The sequence below is a fragment of the Diabrotica virgifera genome, chromosome 1 (genome assembly GCF_917563875.1).
Source record: "Diabrotica virgifera virgifera chromosome 1, PGI_DIABVI_V3a".
Lineage (NCBI taxonomy): Eukaryota > Metazoa > Arthropoda > Insecta > Coleoptera > Chrysomelidae > Diabrotica > Diabrotica virgifera.
In genome coordinates, this window is record NC_065443.1 from 189,835,606 (window position 1) to 189,858,552 (window position 22,947).

The 22,947-nt window shown below is 31.9% G+C and overlaps 1 protein-coding gene across 2 annotated transcripts in view; it reads right to left on the reverse strand.

The window, feature by feature from the left end:
- Positions 1-22,947, reverse strand: part of LOC114329229 (uncharacterized) — a 1,335,969-nt gene that overhangs the window by 437,017 nt on the left and 876,005 nt on the right. Inside the window, exon 1 of one of the 2 annotated variants that reach the window (XM_028278274.2) lies at positions 19,891-20,297. The exons of the other annotated variant lie outside the window; for it this stretch is intronic. Within the exon in view, the coding sequence (XP_028134075.1) occupies positions 19,891-19,912 (22 nt within the window). The 5' untranslated portion in view covers positions 19,913-20,297. Of the gene's footprint in view, positions 1-19,890; positions 20,298-22,947 lie in introns of those variants that run through there. 2 annotated transcript variants of the gene reach the window in all.

Below are 22,947 nucleotides of genomic sequence, written 5' to 3' on the forward strand. Positions count from 1 at the left end.
TTTGACATTTCATTTAAGCGAAAAGCAATGTTTATTTATGAATTAAACATTTTTTTGTATTATCTGCCACCAGTAAAATGTATTTTGAGTTAAATAAATTACATAGGTACATTCTTCTGTTTGCGTCAATTAATTTAATTCAAAAATTATTTTTTAGCCACTCTGTATATGTAATGGTGTTAGTGTTTATATTACTAAAGAGAGAATTAAATCACCTTTAAAATGAGCTACCACACGACCCCTATTCAAATATAAAAAAAAAGAATGTGTGTGTACTTTGTACGCACGTAAGAAGATATTCTTCTATTATATAATAGGTAATTTAAACGAAGTGAATATACTTAAAAGGTTATTTGTACTTATTTTATTTAAAAATCAAACTAACTTTCTTATCTACCACTTTCAAAAAAGAAGAATATCTTCAAAAATTATATAATAATATACTTACAATCATAAAATCTATAAAAAAAATAAAAAAATAATAACTTGCTTGGGGCTTGAACCCACTTCACGTCTACCGCGCCGTACGAAGGTTGACGCCATTTCAAACTGCACCAAACTCTCGTATACGTCATGTGGGAATATACACAAACTAAACGTTTACACCATAAATTTATATGAATTTAATAAAATTATTAGTTTGATATTTGTCGAAATAAAATACAACAAAATATAGAGTAAGAAAACGATATATGAGATGAAGATTTGTAGAAAGTTTGTTCGTAATCAGATTATGTAAATTAAAGCATTGCCTACTAATAGGTAACTACATTATTTTGTTTACATTTTCCAAATAGATAGGTATTGAAACTATTAGGTATTTCCAACTGAAACATTTAGAATTACGTACCTGCGGCTTTTCAAAACTATTTAAAAAGTCACTATAATTATAAATTTGATTTTATTTCTATCCACACATCAATAAAAACTAATATTATACAATATTTTTGTTTACCGATAACCTCCATATTGAACAATTATTGACAGATCATTTCAAAATTTCAACACCCAATCAGAGCCCGTATAACAACTAATACCATACTGTCGGTGTGCGCATGCGCGGGGATCAATCAAATTTTACCCTCAATCGATTCGCCGCTAAAGAAGAATATCTTCAAAAATAATCGATAACGTCATCACGCCGATATCGATGACGTCACTATTATGGGATATACGTCACAAAATAAAAATTTAAAAATAAAAATCGACCTGTCAGAGCTTTACCTCTGAAAATAATTAAGTCATGAGATAATAGACAATAGACTGTTTCCACACTTTATGAATCACTAATCAGTGACAAATGTTAAACAGTTTTCTAAACTTTTAGGCTTTCGCTTACATAATTATTACTAGTCTGGGCTGATTATCGGAGAATAGGCCATTTTTGGGAAAAGTTATTTACCAGCAATTTTATTGCTGGAATCGAATCTGATGATTGTATATATTAATAATATAGGTATGCAAAGTCCGCAGATAGTGTGCTACTTTTTTTATAAACAAAATGGCGCCCGAAAATCGTGTTTCTTTCAATTTTTGCTCTATAACTCCAAAGATTTTAACTTTACACCAAAAACACTCAAATAAAAATTCACCGCAATTAAATTCTGCATAGAGACGTGTTTTTTCCGATTTACTTCGACGAAAACTTTCCCCGGAAAAGCGGGTTTTTCCAACAAAATCTTTAATATTCAACTAAACTTTTAGATAAGTAATTGTTAATCAGCCCACTAAAGCCCTTTTTGTATAGATTATAATTCCAGAAGCCGATGGAAATTGACTGAACAGTTTAGCAACAATTGAATTGTTAATTAAAAATTTACGGTCGCTATAATAACGACAATAATTATGATGCATAAGAATAATTATGATTTTTTCATAAAAAGATACTATACCTATCTAATGTACTTTACAAAATTGAAATTGAACTATTTAAGCGGCCTCAGGAATATTTTAAAATTATAAACATTTTTTTGGCTTATAAACAAATAGAATATCTCGGGAAATATTAAACTAAATTAAATTGTGAAAACGGTATTCGAAAAACAGCGGTAGGACGCTTCTTTTAAAAGAAAAAACGTTTAATTACAACGAGTGGTTCCTGAGATACAACCGGTGAAAGTTGACTGGAATTTACGGCAAAGATATAAACAATAGGATCATAATTTTCAAACCATCACCTTTTTATTTTTGTCCTCTTTCTCCACACCAATTCATATTCTTAAAATACTCATAACATATATTATTATAATAAAAACTATCGAAAATACGTGTGAAAATTGCCAAAAATAGCAAAATTCCAATCAAAAATTAGGTTGGAGAAAATGTAACCTTCAAAGTTCAAAATCGGTATACGTTAAAAAAATGCATTTTCTCGGCTTCCCATGGAGCAATTTCCTTCATTCTTTTTTTGTTCCCAAGTAACTCGAGTAGAGCCATCGAACTAACGCATTATTAAATGTCAAACTTGATTTTGTTTTGTTATAATAAATTAGTTTATTTATTATAACACAATATTTTAATTTGTTTAAATAAAAATTGTTTAAATAATTACACAGCTTTCAAATGAGAATATTTATGTTTTTAACTTTAAAAGGTACACTTGTAGTAAGTTTATCTAAAAAAAAGCCTACAACTGGAAAAAATATGTAGTTTTCTGTTCTTATAAATAAATTAATCTATTATAACAAAACAAAAGCAAGTTTGGCATTTAATAATTAGTTATTTCGATGGCTCTACTCGAGTTATTAGGGAACAAAAAAAGAATGAAGGAAATTGCTCCATGGGAAGCCGAGAAAATGCATTTTTTTAACGTATACCGATTTTGAACTTTGAGGGTTACATTTTCTCCAACCTAATTTTTGATTGGAATTTAGCTATTTTTGGCAATTTTCACACGTATTATCGATAGTTTTTATTATAATAATATATGTTATGAGTATTTTAAGGATATGAAAATTGGTGTGGAGAAAGAGGACAAAAATAAAAAGGTGATGGTTTGAAAATTATGATCCTATTGTTTATATCTTTGCCGTAAATTCCGGTCAACTTTCACCGGTTGTATCTCAGGAATCACTCGTCGTAATTAAACGTTTTTTCTTTTAAAAGAAGCGTCCTGCCGCTGTTTTTCGAATACCGTTTTCACAATTTAATTTAGTTCAATATTTCCCGAGATATTCTATTTGTTTATAAGCCAAAAAATTGTTTATAATTTTAAAATATTCCTGAGGCCGCTTAAATAGTCCAATTTCAATTCTGTAAAGTACATTAGATAGGTATAGTGTCTTTTTATGAAAAAATCATAGTTATTCTTATGCATCATAATTATTGTCGTTATTATAGCGACCGTAAATTTTTAATTAAAAATTAAATTGTTGCTAAACTGTTCATTCAATTTCCATTGGCTTCTGGAATTATAATCTATATGAAAAGGTCTTTTACACTACCAAGTTATTTAATGATTGATTAACAATTACATACTTATCTAAAATTTTAGTTGAAAATTAAAGATTGTGTTGGAAAAACCCGCTTTTTCCGGGGAAAGTTTTCGTCGAAGTGAATCAGGAAAAACACGTCTTTATGCAGAATTTAATTGCGGTGAATTTTTATTTGGGTATTTTTGGTGTAAAGTTAAAATCTTTGGAGTTATAGAGCAAAAATTGAAAAAAACACGATTTTCGGGCGCCATTTTGTTTATAAAAAAAGTAGCACACTATCTGCGGACTTTGCATACCTATATTATTAATACATACAATAATAAGATTCGATTCCAGCAATAAAATTGCTGGTAAATAACTTTTCCTTGTATTTTGCTAATTAGCCCAGAGTATACATATAACTTAAAATAGCAAACACAATTTTATAATAATATAAATAATAATATACTTGTATCCAACACCGTGCCAACAGACAGCGGCTTTTATTTGTCAATTTGTACTTGTCGGTAGCAGTTTATCTCAAATAATAATTAACAATTTTAATTTACATGATAAAATTTTTTAAATGGGGGTATGCAGGCACTAGTTATTCTAATGTTGAGTTTTCAATGCAATAACAATGATCTGACAGATACAAGGAAAAGATTAATTATAAATATTACATTAAGGAAAATATGCAGTTTTGCGTATGAATTATAGGGAACATTAAAATAAATGTTTTATTAAAGAAAAAAGTTTAACATACTGGATTAACTGTGAAAATTCTAAATAGATTTAATATGTATCGGTGTATTATGTTAAATACCTATACAAAAAAGATGATGCTGGTAATAAAGTAAGTAAATAATAATCAAATGCATAACAGTAAACTATTTTAACAACAAAATTAGAAATATCTTCTTTGGTAATTGGTTTTCGATGAAAAAGAACAGGTCTCTTATTCATGTTTCCGTAGTAATGTATAAAATTTAGAAGTACAAAATGCACTTCAAGAACGGTGCGTTCAAGAAAACAGGTGCAGATACGATAGTGTAGTGGTGAAGAGAACTGGAAAAAGATAAATATATGAGGAAGTGAAGATGAGGAAATTTTTGAAAAGAGCAAATTACGAAGAGATCAGCGAGCAAGAACAGCTCCCAAAATAAGGATATGCTTAAAAGATGCGTGAATTTTTGCCGAAAAATGACGATACGATAGCCGAAATGATAAAGCTGCGTAAATAGTCCAGGGCGCATCTGTTTTGAGATGGACGTTGAGAGGTGACTCAATTTTTTATGCAGAAATTGCTTGAAAATAATTCAAATAATAATATTTGAGTTATCCTCCCTCTCAAAAAGGTCCGGAACATTGTTTAAATAATCAAAATGTCAAAAAATTAAGGAAAAATTCGATTTTTTTCTTCGTTTTTTGATTGTAACTTTAAAAGTATTAATTTCCGAGAAAAGTTGTACTGACATAAAAGTTGCGTAATTAAATTTCCTACAATATAGAATTAGTTAAACATTTAAAAAATGGTCACCCTTGTTCTTCTTCTTCTTTGAGTGCCTCTCCTATCGGAGATTGGATATCATTAGGGCGATTCTAATTTTATTTACTGCTGTTTTGAACAATTCGTTAGTGGTACAGCCAAACCACTCTCTCAAATTTCTCATCCAGGACATTCTTCTACGGCCTGGATTTCTTCGTCCTTGGATTTTTCCTTGCATTATATTTTGTAGGAATGTGTACTTTTGTCTGTTGCAAAATAGCAATAATTGCGAAAAAAACCATACAAAAACAAGTATTCGCATTTTACGTTTTTGAACCATTTATGCCACACTTAGGACCTTCATATTTTACCCAGAAAAACTTTATGATATAGTAAAACAACACTGTAAATTTCATTAAGATCGGTTTAACAGATTTTGCAAAATAAATTTTGCAATCCAGCTTGCGCAAAAAAATTCATTTTTTTTAAATGTTGCACGGCTGAAAATAAAGCAGATAGCAAGTTAAATTTTTTTGCCTATATAAGCGTCCTGTACCTTTCATTTGAAATTTGCAAAATTAAAATCGATTAATTACCACGGCGTAAGGAAATTTTTTAAATAAACATTAATTTTTGGTGCTACGCGCAGGTCAGCGATGTTCGATTCACACAAGTTGATTTCCATCAAAATTTCTTCAAATCTTCATCCAATATATTATTTTCTTATTCTATATTTTGTTGTATTTTAACATTTTAATTCCACAAAAATCAAACTAATTTTATTATTGTTTGTGAAATATTGTTTAAACAATTGCATATGTTTAAAAATAATAAACTTTTATTCTCTAAGTTAAAATATATGAACAAAGACAGTTTTTGCCAAAAAAGTGTTATTTCAAAGGATAGAGTATGTGTTTTTATTTTGCAATAAACAAATTAATTTATTTATATCGAAATGTAATAAAAATTAAAATGTATCTATCATTATCAAAGGTTATTGGAATTCCCAATCAGAGAAAACTATCCACTGTCCTGCGCGTAACACCAATAATTAATTTTTATTTAAAAAAATACCTGACGCCGTGGTAGTTAATCGATTTTAATTTGGCAAATTCCAAATGAAAGGTACAGTAAACTTCTATACGCAAAAAAATTTTTAACTTGCTATCTGTTTTATTTTCAGTCCTGTAACATTTTGAATAAATGAATTTTTTTTGGGAATGCTGGATTGCAAAATTTATTTTGCAAAATCTATTGAAGCGATCTTAATGAAATTTACAGTATTGATTTACTTTATCATAAAGTTTTTCTGGGTGAAATATGAAGGTCCTAGGTGTAGCATAAATGGTTGAAAAACGTAAAATGCGAATACTTGTTTTTGTATGGTTTTTTCGCAATTATTGCTATTTTGCAACAAGTGTGACTATTTTTTAAATTTTTAACCAATTCTATATTGTAGGAAATTTAATTACGCAACTTTTATGTCAGTACAACTTTTCTCGGAAATTAATACTTTTAAAGTTACAATCAAAAAACGAAGAAAAAATCGAATTTTTCCTTAATTTTTTGACATTTTGATTATTTAAACAATGTTCCCGACCTTTTTGAGAGGGAGGATAACTCAAATATTATTATTTGAGTTATTTTCAAGCAATTTCTGCAAAAAAATTTGAGTCACCTCTCAACGTCCAAATGTACTAATATTTTTACAGATGCGCCCTGGTCTAAAATAACAAAGAGAGACATTAGATTGTATTAGAGAATTGGCAGAGAAAATTTTAGAACTAGGGAAGGGACTTTATGAGGCAAATAAAAGAATCGAACAGCTGGAGAAAGACAAAAGAGAAATATAGTTATTAAAGGGTTATATTTCAAAACTAATGATGGGAGAGATACTAAAGTTAAACTTGAATAGTAATTAGGTAAGTGAACGGTTTGAAAAAAAAAAAAAAATCAAAAATATAATAGGACAGAGCATATAGGTAATATATGTATAGAGTCGGACATGATAACAGTGGAAAGAAGAGTAAGGCTGTGATTAGAAAAATAGGAGGAAAAAGGAAAAGGGACGGACGACAAAAATAGCGGATACGAAGCTGAACGTTGATGGAAAGTGATTAAAGTGGCATGAAAGAATTTTGGACGACATGGGCCGTGCATCTAATAGAAATGAACCAAAAAACTAAGACACCAGTGTTCAGAAATAAAGACGGAAAAACAAAGAATAATGACACGACTATGGAAACTAGTGTTGCCCAAATGCAAGACCAAGACGAGACTTAGACAGTCTTGGTCTTGCGTCAATACACCTGGTCTTGGTCTTGGTATTGCGCTCTCGGTCTTGGTCTTGGTCTAGGTCTTGCAGCAAGTCTTGCAAGTCTCGGAGTTACACATTAGCCTATTGCTATTCTTTAAGCGTTACTTTAGATCTTAGAATAACGTAGGTACAGTACACAGATTCTAAAGGTGCCGATGGGGGACGCCGTCTATTCGCAGTATTATAGTCGGTCTATGAGAGAGAAAGTATTCAAAATCATGAAATAACAAATTTTATACTATTTGTTATTTCATTATTTCGAATACGTTCTCTCTTTACACTGACTATAATACTACGCATTAGAGTTGCACAAGTTTGACTTGAATGTTTGAATTTGACTTGAGTTTGACTTAATTTCAAGTCAAACTCAAGTCAATCCTTGTGACAAATAATTCAAGTCAAGTCAAACTGGTCAATCGTACAGGTTTGAAAATTCAAACTGTTTGTCAAACTAGTTTGAAAGAGTTTGAAAAATAATTTATTTCGTAGATATACTTTTTTAACAATCCACGAGGAAAATAAAATTCCTGTAGCTGGCTGTATACCATAAATCACAAAAATACAGGATCCTTCGTAAAAGGTACATTTAAAAGACCCTAATAAGGGTTGCATCACAAAACAAAACGTTTTCGGATTAACAAGTAATCCACCATCAGTGTTAAGCCAATAACATGCATGCGTGAGCCACCAAAAAGTTATGGGTAAAAACCCTTTAAAAGATATGTTATTGGCTTAACACTAATGATGGATTACTTGTTAATCCGAAAACGTTTTGTTTTGCGATGTAACCATTATTAGGGTCTTTTAAATATACCTTTTACAAAGGATCCTGTATTTTATTTTTTTTATATACTTTTTTGTTGAGATAGACATGTCAGTTGCCAATTAAGATAAGAAATTTAATAATACATTGAGTGCCATATAAATCATCCTTTAGTTCCAATAATTTTAGTATTTGTTTCCCTCTACTCATTTTTAAAAATCATGTACAATAGAACACTGACACTTCCACAGTAAACTATTATTTAGCACGCACAACAAAATTAAATAAAAAAATACTAAATGAACAGTTTTTGGTTTAAATGGGATCTAGCTATTTTTATAATTTTCTGCTTTTATAACCGATAACAATAAACATCGGCACCGTCTTCAACGACAGAACGAAAGTCATAAAAAGTCCAGGAAAGTTAAAAAGGAAGAAAACAAAGAACCTCAAAAATCTGTTTCCGTACCAACCCCTTTTTAAGAATATTAATTCCTTGAAATTTTATGGTCAAATTTGGATTATCTACATTTTTTCAATACAAACGCCCCAGAATCTCATAACATGTGGTGTGTACTAAAAGTATAAGTCAAGCTGCGTAAGTGAGAGCAGAAGGTACTAACAGTAGAAGTTGACCTGTACCTTACAAAGCAGACTTTTGAAATTAAAAGTTGTACTGTTGGAATAAAATCAATATTTATACATGAAAAACAGGCTATTGATTTATACTCTTAGTACAGAAATGATTAATAAACATTCAAAATTCAAAATATAGAAGAATCCCGAAAGGTCCATTTTATGACTTATACTATATTCTTAGTACATAGCACGTTAGACATAATAAAAAGATTTTATAAAGATTATTTGTATTTTTCAATTTAATTACATATACATAAAAACAACATTTTCACTTTCAAAAAATTCCATAATTTTTTGACGGAAACTTCAAAATTAATGTGTACATTAATGGGGACAAAACTGTTATTCTGGCCAAACGCTTAGTTTAGCATAAACAGACCAAAGTCGGCGCTTAGTCTACAATTGCGAAACTGTTATGAATGGCAGTTATGGTTATATGGCAGTTATGAATGGCAGTTAAGAATGGCAGTTATGAATATAGTCTTGTTATGCAAAACTAAAAACCCTTAATAGACAGAATGTCGCTTGGTTTATTTTTGTTTTTCTTAGTAACCGTTAACGTGGCAATAACAGGGATTTTTCCAAGATAGTTTTAGCTATGTGTCACCAGAATCCGCTGTTATCTCGATTTTAAAGAAATGGCGCTTGGTCGAGTTATGCATAACGCTGTCCTTTTAAAGAATTAGTTCACTGTTTGTGATTTTATAACGCTGTTCTTTATTTTTACATAATAGAAGTATGTATGCACTTTGCAATTTTCATTGTTTTGAAATTACCTGCCGCAACATCAAATAACTCAGTATATTTATTTTTCTTAATTAATACTGCTTCGACTACAGATTGTTTCTCTTAATTTTTGCAGTGGGAATACCTTCAATATCAGACTCAATTTGTTCTGGTACTTATTCTGAACCGAAAAATATCCACATTCAGATATTATCTACCAAAGCCACACACTTCAAAACGAACGTAATAAACAAGCCAAACATGGACGTCTAAATATGAACTACAAACTAATTTGCGGAGTAGCAGAATACAGATTCAGACCTATCCAACAAAATTCGTACGCTCTCAATTAGAATTGGAAATAAACACGTTGCCAATATGACATTCAAACTTCAAACTGTTTGAAGAAGTTTGATTTCAAGTCAAACCTAAAGATATCGAAATCAAGTCAAGTCAAACTTTTTTACAAAAAAAGTTTGATTTTCAAGTCAAGTTTGTTGAATAAAATCAAACTAGTTTGACTTGATGCATCTCTACTACGCATAGATGCCATCCCCCACCGGCACCTTTAGAATATGTAAACTGTAACAGAATAGGTACATTTTAATCTTGAATTATCATAACCCTGGTAATGACCAACAAAAATAATAAAAATGTCTAAACTGACTTGGGTAAGGTATGAACTCACGATCTAAGCGATCCGTGCCTATACTCTAACTAACAACTACAGTAGAACCCCGCAAATCCGAACTAATTGGGGGGAAAGCCTGTTCGGATTCCGAAAAGTTCGGATTATCCGAAAGTTAGCCTAACCAATAATTCAAAGCTTTCGTTGTAGTTGATTTTGAGTCGCAAAACGTTCTCTCAAGAGTCTGGACAACATTTTTGGACTCAAGTTGACTGCAAGAGAACCGAAGTAAGTTTATATTTAACATTTATAAACACTAATATAAAGTACGTATTCATTTTTAAGAAATTTTAAATGTCAAAGTCGTACTAATCCTACATTGTTTAATTTTCTGGTTTTACTCTGTATAATAAACGTGTTTTTAAGTTTTTGTCTTGAATTTTTTAATTTTTTTCACTTTATGCTGGTTCAGACTTGCCGAATGTTCGGATTAGCGGGGTTCGGATTTGCGGGGTTCTACTGCATGGCCCACGGGAGACAGTCTGTTTCTTTAAACGTTTGCATTTAATAAGCTTACATGTGCTAAAACATGGTTAACATACAAAAAACCAAATTAATGACAATGACATAAAGTTGACTGCATTTCAAAGAACATTATCTGTCTAGAAAAGGATTGATCGACCCTCACCTTATATGAAATGGAATAAAAGAGTTATACAATTTGCCATTTATTTAAATAGAAAGTAAAATACAATACAAATTAAATTACAGAACAGTACGCAATTGCTTTGACTTTACTTTATCTTTATATTAATTTTTTTGACCAAAAATTAATACAAAGATTCTTTTATACTCGTTACTATCCAATACCCTAAGTAGGATATTGTTGTGTGTGTCGAATGATGAGTTTAAATTTCTTTATGAAAGATAATATACATATTATCGAAAAGGTAACATAATCTTTTTCGTGATTAACAACGCGACATATTATGTGTCGGTGTCATAAACAATGTCAAAGAGACTTATTGTTCATTATGTTCAATATAGAAATAGACTATTATTTGATAGTTAGCCGCGCTTTTTCAGCAAATTTTGGTTTGTTTAATAGGTCTGGATCCCGCGTATGAAAAAAAAGTTGATTAATAGCAAGCTGAAAATTTGTTAATAGCTTAAGAGTGTCTAGTCGGACAAACTTTAATATATAGGAACACTGGAACAGGGGAAGTTTTAATTGTGGAACAGGTTAAAAATTTGGAACGGTCAGACCACGAAAACGTCACATGCATTTTGTCCAACAGAACTTCCAATTTATTTGTTACCCTTTCATTAAACTCTCATGCAAAAGTCAGGCTGCTATTTATTACCAAATGGGAATTATAATGAGTGGAACACGTAGAATATGTTAAATGACAGGAATTATGACAGGTTATAAATAGCAGTCTGATTTTTGCATGAGAGTTTATTGAAAGGGTAACAAATTAATTGGAAGTTCTGTCGGACAAAATACATGTGACGTTTTCGTGGTCTGACCGTTCCAAATTTTTAACCTGCTCCACAATTAAAATTTTCCCTGTTCCAGTGTTCCCATATATCAAAGTTTGTCTGACTAGACACCCTCAGCTTGCTATTAATCAACTTTTTTTTCATACGCGGGATCCAGACCTATAACCGATATCGCACTCAGCACAAACGATGTTTAGTCTTAATAATTTGGGACGACAAGATTTATTATATTATTATATTTTTCATCAGCAAAGCTAAGATGACATATTTCTATTAAACAATTAGACGGCGGCTATTGTGGCGCCTATTATCAAAATCTGGACAATTAATTTCAGAGCGAAAAAATCGCGGAAAAGAATGTTTAAAATGTTTTATTTTTACATTGTAGTTTTATGACCTCTGAGTACGTATCAAATGTGCCAAGTTTTCTTTTAATGGATATTTTGATTGGCTATGTATGCTTATGGTATTGTTCGTAATGCGCGTAAGTCCAATTTTCCAAATTTTTGATACATATTTTTTTGCATCTCATAGAGCCTCTATGCATATAAGCATATACCCGAACTGCTATACTCCCTAAAACGACATTCGGTCCTAACTGCAAGACGCAAGAGTCTCGCAGGGTCAGTCTTGTTCTTGCTCAAATCTTGCACGGTCAGTCTTGGTCTTGCTAAAATTAGGCGGTCTTGGTCTTGCGAAAATGCAAGAACAAGACCAAGACCGATTGTGGGCAACACTAATGGAAACCAACGAGGCAAATGCAAGCAAAAATATAATTAGTGAGAGGAGGAAATAGCAGAAGGATGTAAAATATGGGAAAACTAACTACAAATGGCCACGTGGAATATTAGAAATATTTATGAAGAGGGAGGAGTGAAAAACTTAATCAGCATCATGAATTAATCGAACTCAACTTTCTTGCTCTTCAAGAAACACAACTTAAGACAACCGGGATATCAGAAATTAATAAATCAATATTGTTTAATAGTGGTGGTTAATATGTCTAAGAGAAAAGTACTGTACAGTACCTATCTCTAAAAGATGAAAAGGTAAAAAACCAGTTAAGATGAGAAATAACAAAAAATTCAGAAGACACAATTCCAAATGAAGATACTGACCAAAAATGGACACAAATAGAGAAGATAATAACGGAAGTGGCAGAAAAGACGATAGGAAAAATAAACTAAACAAAAGGAACATATTGGTTGGATATATAATGTATAAGGGAATTATAATTTAGAATAGAAGAAAAGCTAAAGTACAAATGAATATGCAGCACGACCAGATTCACTTTGTATTTGACATTTGATTTGGCACTGCACTGTTGTTGACGTTTGGTTTTTCCATATTTTGTGAATTTTATTTTGGTACCGTGCAGGTATTTTACTTGGCGAGACGTAACCAAAATAAAATTTAAAGATTTTGGGTAAACCTAACGTCAACACCAGTTCTCATCCAAATCTCAAATACAAAGTGAATCTGGTCGTGCTGTACCTACTGCATACACCAGACATGAGGAAAAGTTATGAAGCAGCACTGAAAAAAGTAACACAGACCTGCAGAAAAAAGAAATGAGATTACTGGTAAATGAAGTTAGAAAATGGAAAATCATATGAAAAATAAAGAGAGAAAAAATAAAGATATGAGAATTGTTACCAGGAGGTCAGACGCATTTCGCAGAATTACATGCTTCCTATAAAGTAAAGAAGGCTCGCTAATCGATGACTTACCGAAAAAAAAAATAAATAGAGAGATGGACAGCGTACTTTGAGGAACTGCTAAACCCAGAGGAGAATACCAATGAAATAGAATCACAAACCAATGAAATAGAATCCACATAATGGGAGATAAAAGCCCATGCCAAAATTATAGTGGAATTTCTCTATTAGATGTAGTATATAAGACATTGACTTTATTGATAAGAAATCGCCTAACAAATAATGAATTTTAAATAATATGTAGGTGCATATGAGGGAGGGTTTAGAACAAGCAGATCTACAATTGAACAGATTTTTATGATGAAACAAATATTGAACAATAGCTAAGATTAAAATCTAGGTTGGTACATTCTGTTTTATAAACTTTAAGCAGGTATACAACTCTATCGACCGAGAAAAATAATTATACGAAGGTAAAAATACCTACCAAACTTAAAGTTAATGGAAATAACCTTACTTAAAAGAAACATTAAGTATGTAAGTAAAGTGATCCTGGAAGGAAATTTATCAGTCTTTTACAGTAAGAAATGGATTTAGACAGGAACATTCCACTGTCCACAACTTTATTTAACCTTATCCTAGAAGCTATCCTAGTTTAGAGACAGATGGTATAATATACTACAAGAGACATAGTAATCGACATATTACTTACATTACGATATTATGATATTATATGCATTGATTGCGAGATCAAAATCAGAATTAAAAAGAATATTTAAAAAAATGGAAATAATATTGAAAAAGTTTCCCATCTTATTTTTGGTCTTCCTCTTGGTCTATTTTTTACTGGTTTCCAGTTCATTATCTTCCTTATCAGTTCTTCTACCCCTCATCTTTGTGTGTGCCCAAACCATCTGAGCCTTTGTGCTTGAATGAATTTTACTATATCTTCTCCTTCAGTTATATTTATTATTTCATGGTTCATTAGCTTTCTATATTCCCCTGTTTCTGTCTTTACTGGGCCATGTATTCTTCTCATAATTTTTCTCTCAATTATTCTTAACTTTTCTTCGTCTTTTTTCGTAAGGCACATCACTTCTGCTCCATAGGCTATCACTGGTCTAATTGCTGCTGTATATATTTTTGATTTTGTTTTTTTTTGCTCAGGTTTTTGTCCTTAAGTAGTCGGTGGGATTTCCAATATACTCTGTTGCCTGCTTTAATTTTTTCGTTTATCTCTATACTCCTTCCGTTTTTGCCGTCCACCATCACCCCCAGGTATTTGAAGCAATCTACTCTCTGGAATGTGATTTGACCTATCTTTATTTCTGTTATTCTGTTTACATTGTCTCTTGTGCTAATAAGGTATTTTGTTTTATTCTGATTGATTATTAATCCTCTCGTCTTTGCTTCTCTTAAAAGGGTTAAAAGTGTCTCTTCTAGTATTTTTTTTTATCTCGTGCTACCAGTCCCAGGTCATCTGCATATCCTATCCTATCCTATGATCTGTGCCGAGTTTTGAATAATTGTCTTTTTCAGCCCTGTGTTCCTGTTTACTCCTTCGAGAGCGATATTAAATAGTGTCGTTGACAGACGACAGGCATAATGTGGGATATCAAGCTAAAAAGTCAAGTGTTCTTTCTGAAGCAGACATCGATACATTTTTAAACAATGCCCCGATAGAATATCTTCCTCAAAAGGTAATTTTAATTTATTTAGTGCATATTAAATATATGTTATATTAAATTTTTTTAGGTTGCTTTAATTATTGGCATTTCCGGAGCCTGTAGGTGCGATGAACTTTTAAAAATGAAAATAAGTGACCTGGATATTTTAGAAAATCGAATTATAATAGTGATTCCTGTCACAAAAACCTACTCTTCCCGTACATTTGTAATTACAAAATCGGAATGGATAAAAATAATAAAGCAATACTGTGACCTTCGTAATAACATTGACTCTGATAGATTTTTTTTACAAATAAGATTTGGTAAAATTACACGACAGCCTTTTGGGCATAATGCTATAGGAAGTTTTCCCAAAAAAATAGCAACTTATTTAAAGTTGGAAAATGTTAACAGGTTTACAGGACATTGTTTTAGACGTACTTTAGCAACATTATTAGCAAATACAGGTGGAGACATCCTACAGTTGAAAAAGTTGTGGGGTTGGAAATCCAACACCGTAGCAGAGGGATATGTGGAGAATTCATTACATGGACAAATAAAAATTGCTAATATGTTGTCTCATGTAGAAAATCCAGAAACGTCGGCGTCATCATCTATTTCTGAAACTCATAATTTTGAGCAACACGGTCTTACTTTAACCGTTAATAGTAATCATAATTCCAATGTAACTATTAATATTTATAATTCCAAATAGTTTTCTTTTTGTTATTGTTGTTGTTGTTTCTTAATTAAATAAATGTTGAGTGGATTCTATTCTTTCTAAACCATCTTTTAATCAAAAATGACATTGACATTTGCAGGTAGAAAAGTGAAAGATGCTAGCCGGGAAAGTACTTTCCCGGCTAGCTGGGAAAGTAAAGTAAGTAATAAGTCGCTTCCTGATTACTTCAAAGGTTAGAAATCCATAAATTACTAACTGATTGTGAGTAATAGTGCATTTCAAAGGCTAACCGATTTCGGCACTCTGGTGCCGTAGTATAGGAGCATTTGTAAATATGCATCCGGGTATATAGGTAGTTTTTTTGGTGACTACAATAATTACTTAGTCTGGTAACGAAAAGAAAGTTTTTTATAGTAATGACTGTTCTACTCATTTTGACCTGATTCATACGAATCTTGTGCCAACACATACATCTCAATTATTAAAAATATCGAGTAGAAAAGGGGTTAAATTGTAACACTGAAAAGTTGCAAATAATTATCTCTGTATAATAATTATTTATAATATGTTTCACAATATTTCTTCATTTATTTGGTCTTGATAAATCGATATACTTATTTAAAAAATTTCTTTTCTTCTCCAAGACTTCTTTTTCGCAGATTAGCGTATTTGACGCTTATACTTTGACTGTTCAACCTTCTTCAGGACGTGCCGTGTCCGGTGTCTGTATTCAGACGTTGTTTACAAGTTCCTGAAACCTCTCTCTATCGGCTACTGTGCGAAAAAATCTTCTACCATGGAACCACACCATTGTATTACGCAACTCCACTTTTCATTATATTGTACGGCTAAGTAGATGGTATTTAGGTCCTCTAATTATATGGCCGAAGTCTTCTGTTTTTCTCCTCTTTATGATGTTTATAGTTTATGAGTCTGTTTACTGTTCAACCACATAGCACAACATTTTTTCTTCGGGTCAAAGAACCACAATTACAAATATTTCAACGTACAGAAATGTAAGGATGACAACTAATAACCAGCAAGTTCATAATGAAAATTACATGTAAAACTCATCAAGACTTTAGATATTGGGTTTATATTAGTCTTTCGTTATCAATCCAAGTAGCAAAGCTTAAATGGAAGTTCGCCGGACAGCCGTTAAGCATGCAGAAGGATGAAAGATGGACTAAGACGATTATACACTGGAGAACTTGGAACCACAAACGAAAAAGGGGAAGGGCACAAATGCTTCAGGTCAAATGACATGAAGAAACACGCTGGGTCGAAATGGATGCAAATTGCCCAAGATAGAAAGGCATGGAAGAAGGAAGAGGAAGCTTATATCCAAGGATGGATGTTTAGGGCTGATTGGATAGATAGAGATTAGTCTTCCGTATAGATATATTTTTTTTACATATTAAAATTATTTTTTCTATTCTCATATAATATATCAATTATGATGTCACTACCTGTATCATAATGAACTTCATTATGATACAGATTTTCATTAAGATACAGATTTTTAACCAATAGAATCGCGATATGGCATTCGCGATAAAGGTGGTACACGCGCAGTAACCAATGGCGAGTCAAATACATACGCTTTGACAGTTCTCAATATGTAAACAAACCGTCAAACTGACAACTTGCGTTTAATTATCATTATGAAGCTCGTACTCTATACGAAACTCGCCGCATACGGCTCGTTTCGTAACCCTCATACTCGCTTCATAATGACCATCATTAAATGCTCGTTGCATAATATACTATTAATCGTGTCAAAACTGTGACAAAATCGTGACGGAAATTTTTTTATTGTTCGATCCATAAAATACTTGAGTTTTGTTATACATGTAAATTCTCTAGCACAAAAAAAAACCGAAAGACTTCTAATAGGTAAGTTTTCGAACAGAAGAGTTCAATATAATATTATAGTGAGATGGATAAGATAATGGTATGGGAGCCCAAACGGGGATTTTTGCAGTTACTCGAGCGTGTCAGATTAACACATGGGTAGAAACCTTGTACCCTGTAAATGTACCTCTACCATATATTGGCGCTTAATACAGGGGAGTACGCTAAGGGGGGTCCGAAAAAAAATATATCCTTAGAAAAACTCGAAATTATCAGATTAAGATAAGGTAAGTTAAGTAGGTACATGCAAAACAGTGTATAGGTATACCTACCTATATTTGAAAAATCTGACGATTAGCGGGGAAATGGTTGAGTCACAAAGTTTCACAAAAAAGGCGAATATTTCGCGAAATGAACGTCAGATCGAAAAACTTAAAAATACACGTATTCAATATTTTTGAAAAATCTATCGAATGGCACCAAACATGACCCCACACGGAGGTGAGGTGGGGGGTGGGGGTTACATCTTAATCTTGGGGAGACCCAATTTTTATTGCAGATTGTGATTCTTTACGTAAAAATAAGCAACTTTTATTTAAGTCATATTTTCGAATTATGGATAGATGGAGCTATAATCGGAAAAAACCATTGTTGGAAATGAAAAATTAAATTAAAAAATGGAAAACCCCCCACTTTATGGAAAACTTAACTTTTTTGCTTTTAGGACCCACTCTTCACAACGCAATAGATCCCCACAACGCAATAGATCCCCACAACGCAACGCTCGAGTAACTGCAAATTCAGCATACTTTCCAGACGTAGGTACCGCAAATATTTTATTGTCCAGATTTAGCCATACGACTCACGCTTACTCTAAGGATAAAATTCAGTCATCTCATATACCTACGGTATCAAAAGAATTGAGCTCTGGCTGACAGAAAAAATAATAAATAATAAAAAAATACTTATAGACTAAATACAATAGGGGGTCCATGGACCCGTTGACCCCCCTCTGTATCCGCGCCTGGTCCCTCACTATAAGAAAAATAGTGAATACACCTAGGAAAATGAATGTAAACAAATAGAAAAATATGTCTTAATAATTGCGTAAAATAATTGTCATCATATTGACCTTCAGTACCTTTAAAATCAGTCATAAAAATACTCTGAAATTTGAAAGTTTGACAGGTCGCTTACAATTTTCAACATAATATCGTAAAAAAGTAATGTCAATACTTTTGAAATGTTTGTATGTACATTAAGTTTGTTTTAGATATGTAGTAAAACAAGGTACTTAAACATTATTTACTTTGTACGTAAGTAAAGCAAATATTTAGTGTTAGTGGATTAACATACACCTTTTGGATTCTAAAAATAAATGCGGTGCAATGGAGCAAAACTAGTAAGAATATCATCACACCTTTCGGTATCGGTATTTTTATTATAGGATTTATTATAGAATTCCCTAAGAGGGAATATGTGGTCTAAATAATCTCAAAATATCAACTTTTACACCATTAGGCCTTTAAATAGATTCATTTAATTACTTATTGGTGAGGTGACCACTGCATTTCAGCACCCTTATCCATTAAACACTGAAGTTGAGCGATGGCAAACTTTTGCTTTGGGGGCCACTGTGTTTTGCGGCTTATTTGCATAGACCTGTAACTTAACAAAACCATACAAGAAAAAAGTCTAGCAGGGTCAAATCGCACGATATCGGTGGCCAGTTGACATCACCATACGTGAGATGACCGATGACCATGCCATCAAATTGTTCATGCAAAATGTCTAATGTGGCATGAGCTGTGTATCATGAGCCCATGAGCGCCCTCGTACAAATATGTACTTTTTATTAGGTAGGTATCGGTATAAAAGTAAATACATAATAAGATCATCGTAAGAATGAAAGGTGGTTTCGCAAAACTTAGATTTGGATTATGTACAGTAAAACCGTAACATTTACCGATACAATTAAAACATAGGATATCAAAACCTGTAAAAGAAAAATTAAGTGTCTAAAATGAATAAAATTTATTTTATAGGTACCTATACTAAATAAATTTTATATGCCACAACACAACTATGTACAACATAAATAACACTTAAAAATGAAATTAAAGTTATTCAAAATCACGTTACACTGAATGATTTACGTAACGGGGTAATAAGACAAACGGTAAATCAGTAGATATTAAAATCTGTCAGTAAATAAACATTATGTTAACTGAAATGCACATACTAAGTAGGTGCCTATGTTTCTTAAATTTTTTCGTATATATCATTATAAATAAAATAAGATAATTAACTTTTTTAAGAAATTTTCGTTTTTAGAGCATGAAACAAATGAATATTTTTCAACGTTTTAGGTAGATAATTATATTTTCGACAGCAATAAAGAATTAAACAATTTTTTTACAAAACAGGTTATTAAAACGCATATCAACATACTTTTCTAGTTAAATGAATGTCTTAACAAAATACGAGCCGTTTAAGGCTCTAAAAACAACTACATATTTGAGACACCCACGAATATACTGAATATACATACATTGAAGAGTCTTCAGAAACATGAAGGTGGTCCGATGTTCACATTTAATAAAAATTCCATAGCACAACGTCTGTTTGTAAAACTCATTACACAAAAGAAATATCCAACCTCTTAGTTACGTATCACAAAGTGATGCATAAGAAAAAAAATGAAATTCAGGGACAAATATAAGAGCAAAAACAGTATCACAACACTAATGGGCAGACGATAATCGGTTAATAAACCATAAAAACTCAACACTATGCGAAAGATTGTTTATACAGTGTAGTCGATAAAGTAAAAGAGATAGTCGTCTATTTTCATTGGTCGCGAAAAACAGTTGGATTTGCGAAAATCCTTTTAGTGTGAAGGCGAGTAACGGAGCTTAACCGCACCAACATAAGCAAACCGTGAACACGGACTGAGGGATCGAGAGAAACAGCATGCCATGACTGAAAGCCGAATTCGTACGACGTCGTGCTTCCTGTTGCCGATGTGCATAATTATTCCCCAGATCTTCAGACGCTACAGAACGTCTTGGGAAATCGACATACGGTGTAGCATCATTATTATAAGAATTTATTCTACCAGAAGACAGACCTTTTTGGAATATTGATACACTAAGAAGTAAGAATTTTAAAGGAAGGATAATATAATTATTTTTAATTATAATAGGTACTTGTCCAATTCTGAATCAGTGCCGGTTTAACCTAACTTCGGGCCCTGGGCGCTGAATATTTAGGGGGCCCCTTAATTGCTATTCGTTGTCAGTTTTTTAACAAGAAAACACATGTATTTATTGTAAAATCCATACTTTTTTTAAACCAAACAAGAAGAAGAGCAAACGTAAAAAATATTCCAAAAAATACATTTAAAAATAAAAAAAAAACAGAAATTTACACAAAACAACACATGACGAACAAAAAAATATATTAAGTATAAAAAATACATACTTATGTTGCTCCAGTTGTATTACAATGCAGTTGCTCCAAGGCTTCATTTTCTATAATACAATAGTGACATGCGTCTAGATTTTCTTGACCCTAATTTGGCGTTAAATAAATTTTTATTCTTTTTAAAGCCGAAAAAGACCGCTTGCCTTACGCATTAGAAGTTGGCATCGTGAAATAAACTTGCAGTAAAGGTAAAATATTGGGAATTGTTGCCTTTACAATCTGTACATCCTGGATGACACTAAATTTTATAAATGTTTATTTAACATTTGGCATAATGTTATAGAATGAGTAATTTCATTATGCAAGTTCTCTTTGGTTTCATCAACATCTTCTTTATATTTCACACATAAGTATTAATTGACGTCTTGGCTGCTTCTTTATCTAGCGTAAAAGAACATCTAAAAGCTGATGTTACATCCTTGTAAAATTCAATTCACTTTAAAAGATCTTGAGTAATATTGTGGCCTATAACATTAAATACTTCAATTCCGAATCTTTCTTGCCCCTTTAATTGTTTCGCTTTCACCTGCTTCATCGAAAAATGTTTTTCCCTTCTTTGTTCTTTGAAGGTCAGTTGTATAGAATATGTTTAAGATATCGTCGTCTTCGTAAAACATATTTTTGGCTTCTATTAAATTTCGCTTAACATATTTCTTACGTCTCCAACAAATCTCAAAATTGGTGTCATTAATTCTACTCCAATTGACACAAGTCCACAGTTTCATCACGTTCACGTTTTGCTTGTTGCATTAACTCGTTCCAAAGTTTTTGTCCAAATCACTGTCAATGGAGCTGTCTCAAAGGTATCCATTTTATTCTGCAATGTCTTGGCTTCATTTTTAATTGCTAATTTTTCGTCTCTGTTATTGATTAACTGGAAAAATAGGTTTGATGGATCCCTAGAACTCATTGCAAATTTGGTGAGACAAATAGAATCCTTTCATTTATTCGCATTCTGTTGTAAATGCTCAGCTAAGAAGTAGTCAAATTTAGCCTAGTATACAATTGGATCAACGGAAAGCTAGTCCTTGAGAAGCAAGTAATTTAGCAGTGACAACAACTCTTCTTAGGACGTTTATCCAATAGTCAGCTTCGCGTTCTACTTGCTCTTTCAAGGCAGCAACGTCTATAACTCCAATTATTGATGATCTTGTTAGTAATGTAACCATAGAGTTGTAACAAATTTCAGATGAAATTTACTTTCTTCGTGAGATTTGAACAAACTATTTAAATGTTTTCAGTGGGTCAATCCAAAATCACTTAAACTATTATTTCAATTGAAAATAATTTGCACTGATAACAATAAACAGCTTTAGCACTTGCGTAGTATATTAGCCAATCTCTCTTTTCTTTGCTTCCATTGAGTTTTCCTCTATAAATTTGTTCCATTTAATCTTCTATAATAAGCTTTGTCTTCTTCTATATACATTTTTTTACAATTTTTTAAGGAATCACTCTTTGGTATAAAAGTTCATGGTTTTTATAAAGTCATCAGTCTTAAAATCAGACCATTTCGAAATCGCAGGTATTTCATCGTCGTTTTTTCTATTTTGGAAAATATTTAGATTACTTAGCGGACTTTATTTTTTAATTATAAAAAAAGTTTATGCACTGGGCCCCTGGACGCCCGCCCCAAGCGCCCAGTGCATAAACCGGCACTGTTCTGAATCCATTATAAGAGTATACAGAGTGGGTGGGCCAAAGAAAATAGTTCACCTCGATATTTGGCAGTATTTATCAGATTTTAAGGAAATAAACAACAGGTCAATTTTTGACCTAAGAAGGACACATTTTATGGTACATATATCTGTTATTTGTCAGCCCCCTACGTTCCACTCCACCCTCCTTATTTTTAAATAGGAAATAGGGGTCGTGTGCTAGCTCATTTGAAAGGTTATTGGTACATATATCTGTCATTTGTCAGCTCCCTCCGTTCCACTCTCCCCTCCTTATTTTTAACTAGGAAATAGGGGTCGTGTGCTAGCTCATTTAAAAGGTTATTCAATTCTCTATTCAGTAATATTAACATTGACATAATCATTTACACAGGGTGTCCAAGAAAAAATATTTTGAGTTAAATTAATTGACAAAAAAAGATGAAAGTATGTAATTTATTCAACTC